General features: G+C 60.2%; 1 protein-coding gene across 3 annotated transcripts; it reads right to left on the reverse strand.

The window, feature by feature from the left end:
• Nucleotides 1–300: 300 nt before the first annotated feature.
• On the reverse strand, nt 301–7,320 carry LHX3 (LIM homeobox 3). Of its 3 annotated transcripts, XM_005529198.2 has the most exons (6): nt 7,192–7,320; nt 4,298–4,469; nt 3,909–4,111; nt 3,571–3,722; nt 3,308–3,479; nt 305–1,685 (listed from the first exon to the last, which is right to left on the reverse strand). In XM_005529198.2, exons 1-6 carry the CDS (start codon nt 7,259–7,261, stop codon nt 1,267–1,269), a joined length of 1,188 nt encoding a protein of 395 aa, XP_005529255.1. In that variant the 5' UTR covers nt 7,262–7,320; the 3' UTR covers nt 305–1,266. The 3 variants fall into 3 exon arrangements, with proteins under 3 accessions (XP_087921897.1, XP_087921898.1, XP_005529255.1); XM_088065771.1 differs by having other exon boundaries at nt 301–1,685; nt 3,571–4,111; XM_088065772.1 differs by lacking the exon at nt 7,192–7,320 and adding an exon at nt 5,530–5,563 and having other exon boundaries at nt 301–1,685; nt 3,571–4,111.
• Between the last annotated feature and the right edge of the window lie 1,097 nt (nt 7,321–8,417).

Raw genomic sequence — 8,417 nt, forward strand, 5'->3', positions numbered from 1 at the left:
TGAAAGGGAATATTTCAACACTTTGTGGAACCAGGCCTTAAGTTTTAAGAGCTTTAGTTTCAGGTTTTTTATTTACTGTGAATGATGTGAATTTAGAAAAAGACTATTTAAAGTTTAGCTGACAAATTTATTTGTAATCTTGAAGTATTTGATCATCAGAGAGAAAGCGAGAATATAAATAAAAGACACTGGACATCCACATAATCTACAGTTAATTCCATAATTTTTACAGATAACAATATACATATTGTCTTGCCTTTCCTCACAATCAGCTTGCACGATATCCGTGGAAATACACAAATTCCTGGAACAGAACATGTCCCCAGGGGAAGGGGGTGCTCACTCCAGCAGTGCCTGGGGAAGGACTCATCTTAAACCAGCCCGACCCCCCCGAGAAGGTTTTTGGCAACAAGACATCAGGGTGATTTTTGAGACACTTTGCAGTAAAACTGATGCAAAGAAATTTGAAGGAAAAGCGTGAGATCCACAACCAAGATCCACCACCGGTGTCCCTGGGTCAAGAAAATTCACCTCTTGACCTCGTGATAAACGTGGAATTACTTGGTAATAAATACATCTATTCACGGTTTAATGCTTATACGGAAGAGTCAGCCTAGCAATCTACAAATTAAAAAGGGGAGAAGCAGAATTAACATATGATTTTCATTTTACAAAGGAAAAGGGCTGTTGGTAAATGATTGGCATATTAAAGAGCATTTCATTTTAGAAAAGTTAATGTAAATTCAAAGTAAAACGAAACATACCGCATTGGTGCGCTTTTAAAAAATCTGTTGGAAGAACAGAGAAGTTTCCTACCATGGATTTCTGAAGTGATTCACTATGAACATTTCTCCTATAGAAATATAGACATTGTCACACCTTTCACCGTGGATGAGGATTTTATTTTCCCTTAAAAATGTTTCGGTGTGGATGGGTGATGGAGCAAGTCCTTGCTTTGGAGAATGCACTGACAACAAAACGCAAAATACCTCATATCAAATCTGTAAAGCACAGGTCTTGGTGTTTGGTAAAGACACGAGAATCAGTTTGGTTTGGACGCTCCGGGTGCCAATGGTTGCAGTGCCAGGGCCTTTGTCCACCATCCTCTGCCAGGCTCATCTCCGAAATCCCCTCTGCTCCCTCCGTGTCGTCACATTCCTGCCCCGCTCGGCACTCACGGCTCGTCCCTCTGTCCTTTGCAAGAGCAGGTGACATTTAACAGCACCGAGTCCTTTCCCTTCCCGCTGCCTGGGGGTGGCCCCTGTATCAAAACTGAGCGTGGTCGACCTCATCCAGCCAGGAGGCCGGGCTGGCCGGGAAATCCGGGTACCCCCCGCTGCTGCCGGTGGAGAGGTCGGAGCTCGGTCCATTCCCGGCCAGGACCCTCATGGTCTGGGGCACCCCTTGTCCGCTCTGTCCCACCATGGCCAAGCCGTTGTCTGGGTAAACCAAGCTGGAGATCAAGGGCTGGTGGCCTGGCAGCGCTTGCAGGGCCGCTGGCGACTGCGGGATGCCGTAGGGGCTGGTGGAGCGCAGGTCGTGGTACTGGTCCTGAGCCGCGATCCCGCTGGGATCCAGCCCAAAGCTCCCGTTGGGCCCAGCCTGCCTCCCCAGCGCCGGGGACGCCTCGTTGAGATTGCTGTAAATCCCATTGGAATGGCTCATTTCGGACATGGAGGGCTCATCTGAAAGGGAAAAGGACTGGTTTTACTGGCGGAGCAGTGGTCAGTGCTGGAGTGGACTGGTTTTACTGGAAGAGCACCGGTCACCCTGGAGCTCCTGCAAGCTCTGTCTGGTATAAATAGATTAAAAGGATGGGAGCTGAGCAGCCACGCTCTTCCACTTGTAATTCCTTATTATTCCCATCCTTGCTGAGACATCTTCATAGGCAGCCATGGGATTGTTATTTTATCTAATATATTTCATCCACCACATCTTGGATTTTAAAAATATGCATGAAAAGTACATACTAAAATATAAGACTGTGATTTAAAAATAATTCTTTAAAGGGGAAGTGAATTCAATGTCTTTCCACCTTTTGTTTCTATTTGGTTTTGAGGTTTATCTTGAATTTTTGTATCACTTTTGGGAGCTACTGAACCAATGCAAGATAAATTCCCCATTGCTCAGGAAAAGAGATATTAAATTAAGATATTTGTCTGCTAGGGAACAGGGTAATGAAATCACAAACACAAAATGTATTTGTATGGCTTAAAAACACTCTTGAAAAATGAGCAATATTTTTTAATTTCCCAGCAAAAATTGTTTGTATTTGTTAGGGGCTTTGTGGGCAGTGAGAGCTGCTCTGTTGCCTGGGATACAAACCTGTTTGTGGCATCGAGCTCTCAATAATTGTTCGACATATTTTAGTTATTATTTATAGACTATTCATATTTAATGAGGTGATGCACAGTGTGTATAAACAGACTCGAAAATCAAATAGTTTTTAGGAGCACGGGAGAGGAGCCGAGATGAAAAACTGTGTGTTTGTAAATACGCAGTCTGTGTAAATATACACAGAGGTTTGCATTTCAGCTTCTCTCCCATTCCTAAAAATGATTCAAAAATTTGGGCTGGAGCGCTGGGCTGGAGTTGGGATTGTGTAGAACATGTCCCTGCAAATGCCACCCGGCCCTGTCCCTGTCCCTGTGGGTCTGGAGAGTGCGGGGTGAGGCTGCACAGGACCAGAGCTGCTGTTTCTGTCCTGGGTTTGTCACCAGGAATCTCGGCTCCAAAAAGGGGACACTGCTGCAGAAGCTGCCTAACATTGCAACAATTTCCTTTCTGCAGCACAGGAACAGCTCCCACAGGACTGAGGAGTCCTCGTGAGCAACTGCACGAATAAAACCATCCCTAAATAAGACTAAAAAAAAAAATTAAAAAAAAAATAAAATCACACTCGTTTTCCCATAGAAACATTCAGCGGTTCTGGGCTTCCCGGTTTTTGTATTTCCAAGAATCCCTTGAAAAGGCCGTGTCTGAGCAGCGGCTCTGACACTGCAGCGCCTGCCCGGGGAGTTCTCTCCGTTCTTCCCGCAGCTTTTGGGCCGGGCTGGAGGCAGAGCGGAGCTTCCCCCGCCCTCCCTCGGCCCCGGCTGCCCCTCTCTGCCCTGCTCCGCTTCCCCCGGGTGAATCCCGCTGCTCTGCCCTTCTCTCGCCTCGGCCGCTTGCTTTCACCCACTGTTCCCCTTCTGAGAATTCCGACCGCGGCACCGAGCGGGTGAAAGCGGCCGGGGCAGGGCAGCAGCTCGGCGGGGAGGACACAGCCCGAGCTCGCAAAGCCCCGGCTGGGGCTGCGGCCACCGACCTGTGAAGGAAACCTCGGCGTCGCTGTCGGGCCCCTCCTCCTGGATGCTGTCCTTGTCGGACTTGGATGTCCCCCGGGATCGCTTCATGTTCCTGAAGTACTGTCCCCACCGCTGCCTCCCCGCGTCCTTCTTCAGCCTTTTCTCCTTGGCCCTGCGGTTCTGGAACCAGACCTGCGAGCAGGGCACGCCGGGGAGCTCCGAGCTGCGGGGCCGCTCCGTGCCCGCCCCCCGGCCCGGTGCTGCCCCCCGGCCCCGCTCTCACCTGCACCACCCGCATGTCCAGCCCCGTCTCCGACGAGAGCTGCTCCCGGACGTGCCGCGCCGGTTTGGGCGAGTTGTTATAAGCGTTTTTGAGGGTCTCCAGCTGCTTGGCCGTGATGGTGGTGCGGGGCCTCTTGGCCGTAGACTCAGCCTCTGCCGACACGGGGCGAGTTAGGGGTGAAGTTACCACGGAGCGGCCCCGGTGACGCGGGACCCCCGACCCTCCCCGGGCTCTCCCGGCACCCTCCCGCCCGCCGTGTGAGCCTGTCCCGGAGGGCAGGAGCGCCCCGGGCCGCCTCCCTGCTGCCCTCGGGGCTGGAAGGGACAGGGCAGGGCTACCTCTCTGCTTGGCCGTCTCGTAGTCCGCCTTGCAGACCAGCCTGCTGTCCTCCATGAGGTAGAACTCGTCGCCGGTGGCCAGCTGCCGCTTGCAGACGATGCAGGCGAAGCAGTGCAGGTGGTAAACGAAGTCCTGGGCCCGGCGCACCACCTGGGTCGGGGGGATGCCCTGCTGGCAGGCGGCACACTTCGTCCCGAAGCGCCTGAGCAGGGGGGGACAAGCGGCGGCCCCTGAGCTGCGGGAGGCCGGGCACGGTCCCGGCCGGAGCCGGCGCTGTCCGCGGTGCTCGCCCGGTGCCGCTGTCCCGGTGCTGAACCCCAAACGCGCCCGTGCTGGGACACGCACCCGTCCCCGGCCGCCCCCCGTCCCCTCCCGTGTCCCCACGCACTTGAAGAAGTCTTCCTTGCAGTAGACGCCTTCCCCGCGGCTGAAGCACTTCTCGGCCAGCTGCGTCTGGCAGTCGGAGCATTTCAGGCACTTGCTGTGCCAGTGCCGGTCCAGGACTTTGAGGATGAACCTGTCCACGATGTGCTGGTTGCAGCCGGCGCACAGCGGGATCTCTGCGGGGAGGCAGCTCCCGTCAGCCCCGATGGCCCCTCCGCCTCCCCGACCGGCCCGGCCCGGCCCGCCGCCCCGGGGCTGCTGCCGACAGACGGCGGAACCGGGGATGGCCCGAGAAACAGCACGGAAAAAATCATTATTCGTTCAAATTCGTTGTCGCGGCGTCGCGGAGAGCAGCGAGCCCCCGGGCAGAGAACACTCCCGGAGAAGTGCCCGGGACAACCGGGATAAACAAGGAGGGAAGTGGTGGAAACGGAATTAATCCCCCGAACGAGCCGCCGGCAAAGCTGTAATTATTCCAGGCTCTTTTTCCTTTTCCTAAACTTCCAAAATTCACCTGTGAACAACGGCGGGGTAGCCCGAACGGGGTGGGAAAAGAAACTACCAAAAATTACGATAATTGCCCTGAAAATAAAAACGCGGCTGTCTTGTCCCTTCTCTAGATAGCGACAGAGATTATACAGAAAGAGATAAGGATACAATCAGGGAGAAATAGAGATATAAAAACAAACAGATACAGCAGATAGAGAACGAAATGTACAGATATATAGACATAAATATATAAATTTCAGTATATAGGTATAGATAGAGATAAGCAGGTGAAAATATGGATATGAGGTACATAAATACAGATATGTCGGTACAAATAGAGGCGGAGAGATGTATGACACGGCTGTACAGAAACAGATGGATACGGACATGAGAGTATTTCTCTGTGAAGATAATTATATGTAGAGACACGGAGCTGGATCGCCGTGCACAGGGGTAAGAGGTGGAGGTGATAATCGTTATCCTTAACAATTCACCGCGTCCAAACAAACAACCCCAAGAGCGGCACCGCTACAGGCAGCGGCCCGGCCAGGACGGAGCTCCGGCAGCGGGCACGGTACCACGGCACAGCCCCGCAGGGACCGGCACAGCCCCGCAGGGACCGGCACAGCCCCGCAGGGACCGGCACAGCCCCGCAGGCTCCGGCACAGCCCCGCAGGCTCCGGCACAGCCCCGCAGGCTCCGGCACAGCCCCGCAGGCTCCGGCATAGCCCGGACCGCTGCTCTTACGCTGCATGGCGATCCGCGGGCCGCGGCGGCTCCGCTCCCTCAGGAGGGCCGCGGGCTCTGGCGCATCTTCCGCCACCGGCCCCAGGCCCGCGCCCGCCGGACCCCCCCCAAATCACGGCGGCTGCTGTTCCCCGCTCCGACCGCTGCCACCCCCGCGCCGCCGGGGATTTAATTCGCTAAAGCGGGTTATTTTTAGACGCCGGGCCTCGCCGCCGGTGCCGGTCTGAAGCGCCGGGCAGGGCATCGCGGCGCGCTGTATTTAATCCCCCCCCGCCCCCGGGGCCGGCGGCACATCCCCTCCCGCCGCCCCCTCCCCGCTGCGCTCGGCGGGGGGGGCGCGGCTCCCGGGGGCCCCGGAACGAACCCCGACGGGACCGGCGGCGGGCGGGGGTCGCGCCGGGGGAGGCAGCGCCGGTCGCTGCCCCGAGCTCGTTGTGAGCCGCAAACCCCGGGATTTACCCCCGGGCCCCGGAAAAGCACCTCACGGTTCGCGGCCCCGGCGGCGCGAACCCCCCCGGGACCGGCCCTCGGCCACGGTAAGCCCCGCCGAGCCCTTCCCGCTGCCTCCCCGGGCCCCGACGGAGCCCAGGACCGCGGGGCCGTAAACGAGAGTCGCGTCCTGCGTGGAAAAAACGGTGTTTGCGTGTCCTTCGTTCTACCGGGGGCTCGATTTCGGCGGTGTCGCCTCCGCCCCTGGGGAGCACAAGCAGCTCCCGGTTGCCGGGTCAGAGGCTCAGCTGCCGCGGCCGCGATGAGCGCACCGGGGAGAGCCCACGGGGACCGCCCCGGAAAGGCGAACCGGGCTAGGACAGGGGGCACCGGCCCGTTCGCGGCGGCTGCGGGACCGCGCGGTCGGTCCCGCTCACGGTGACACCGCTGTCCCCGCACATCGGCGGGGCCCCCGCCCCGGCTCGTCGTTGATTTTATTTTTAAGCTGCATCGACCTCTTTCGATGTTGGCGAGAACTGGGATGGCCCCGCTCCGGGACCGTACCCGCTGCTCCGAACCCGGCTCAGCCTCCCCCGTTGAGCCCCGGAGCCCCGGTCACACCGGCGGAGCGCAGCCCCGTGCTCCCCGCCCCGACAGGGCTGGCTCCGTTCGTTCAACGGGACGAAAGAAGGTTCAAGAGAAGAATTAACGGAGTTTTTCTAAAGTGGGGGAAAAGAGGCGTGGGAGCCGGGCAGGGGGGCGCGGGTGGTGCCCGCAGTCGGAGGGAACCGTCGGACAATGGGAAGACCCCGTTTAATCCCCGTTCTCGTTGAGCGGGGAGCGGTGGGACCCCGGCGCAGGAGCCGCCGCTCCTCCGGGCCAGCCAGAGCTCCCGTGAGAGCGGGGCAGGCTCCGTTTTCCCCCGGGATTGACCGGGAGCCCCAGTCCAGACCCGACGGGTCCCGAACAGGCGCCTGGAGGCGGGGGTGCGAGGGGGGCTCTGACATCGGGGACGAGGCAGGAGACAGCGACAGAGAGCGCGGGGCTGGAGGGATGGAGCGGGACGGATCCCCCGATGCCGTCGGGCCGCCCTTCCCCGCAGCCAGCCCCGACCGCGGCCCCGACGGTGCCCCCGGGGACGCGGAACCGGCACAGACGGAGCACGGCCGTGCCCGGGGCTCCCGGAGCAGCCGCCGGTGCCTCCGCGGGGGGGCGCGGAGATCTCCCCCTCACCTGGGCTCCGCGGGAAGGGGCAGAGCTCCGCTGCCTTCTCCGAACCGGCGCGGACCCGCTCCAGCAGCATCGCGGCCTCCGTGGGCGCCGTCCGAAGTGCGCGGGTGGCTGCGGAGGAGTGGCGGAGCGGCGCGGAGGGGCGCGCAGGGAGCGGAGCGGGGCTGGGCGGAGCGGGGGGGCGCGGGGGGCGGGCCGGGGGCGGCACCGGGCCGCAGCTGGGCCGCGGTTCACCGCCGGGCTCTTTAGCATCACAAAAGCGTCGGGGGGAGCGCCGGCCCCTCGGGCACACGCGTGGGTTAGGGCTGCAGCCGCCGCCCTCGGGCGCAAAGCGGCCCCGGGGCCCCCGCGAAACCCCCGGCGGCCGCACGGAGGGGGTCGGGGGAGCAGCCCTCGGGGGGGGCTCCGCCCGAGCCCGGCTGCTCGCCGGCCGCCCCCGAGCCCAGCTTTCGTTTGCCCCCGCGGTGCGGGGCTCCCCCGACGCCGCCCGTGGGCAGCGGGGGGGTCTCATTCCCCTCCGCTAATTAATTAATTAACGAACGCGGAGAGGTAGAGGGTGTTCGAGCCGCGGCCAGCGGCGGCTGCAGGTTAATTGCGCTAATTGAAGACGGGGCCCACACAGAAGGACAGTGCGGGTGAAGAACGCGCGGGGTTGCGGGTGCGGCTGTGCGGGGTTTTTGTGAGTGCGGCGGCCCCGGGAGCGCAGGTGGGGCCGGGCGGTGTCTGCCTGTGCTCGCAGCTGTGGGGTGCCCGGAGCCTGTGCTCGTGTTCTGTTTGTTCCAGGGCACCTCGCGGTCCCGCGTGTGCGGTCACAGGGGTGCGGGGGCCGTGTTTGTCTGGGAAGAGCCCCGTGCGTGTGTGCACCGCTTGCCGCAGGCAGCCGGAGCTGATAATTGTGGTTGTTACTGTGAGCCCGTTAATCCCCCGAATCCCTTTACCTCCTGCTCGCAGGGGATTACAAATTAATAAAAGCAGCTTAGGGGCGGGAGCCTCCAAACTCGCATATGCTCCTGCCGACGGCAGCACCGGGACTTTCGCCCGCTCCTGGGGGCGGCCGTGGAGCGCCCAGCGAGCCCCCGACCCCGGGGTGCCGGAGCACCCTCCCCCGCTCCGGGTCCTGCGGGGCCGAGGGCAGGGTCAGGGCCGGCTCCTGGGATGGTTCATCTGGCCGGGGACAGCTCCGGTCCGCAGGACAGCTCAGCCCCGTGTGGCTGGGAAACGCAGGGAGA

Source organism: Pseudopodoces humilis, chromosome 22 (assembly GCF_049639895.1).
Source record: "Pseudopodoces humilis isolate 2021_Gansu_Grassland_sample_001 chromosome 22, ASM4963989v1, whole genome shotgun sequence".
Lineage (NCBI taxonomy): Eukaryota > Metazoa > Chordata > Aves > Passeriformes > Paridae > Pseudopodoces > Pseudopodoces humilis.

Excerpts from the sequence above, each read along its gene's own strand:
- LHX3 (XM_088065771.1), bottom strand. The coding sequence starts at position 7,261 with ATGCTGCTGGAGCGGGTCCGCGCCGGTTCGGAGAAGGCAGCGGAGCTC. Across the intron at positions 4,470-7,191 it reads CCCCTTCCCGCGGAGCCCAG|AGATCCCGCTGTGCGCCGGC; the intron begins GTGAGGGGGAGA and ends GCCTCCCCGCAG. Across the intron at positions 4,112-4,297 it reads TGCAAGGAAGACTTCTTCAA|GCGCTTCGGGACGAAGTGTG; the intron begins GTGCGTGGGGAC and ends CCCCCTGCTCAG.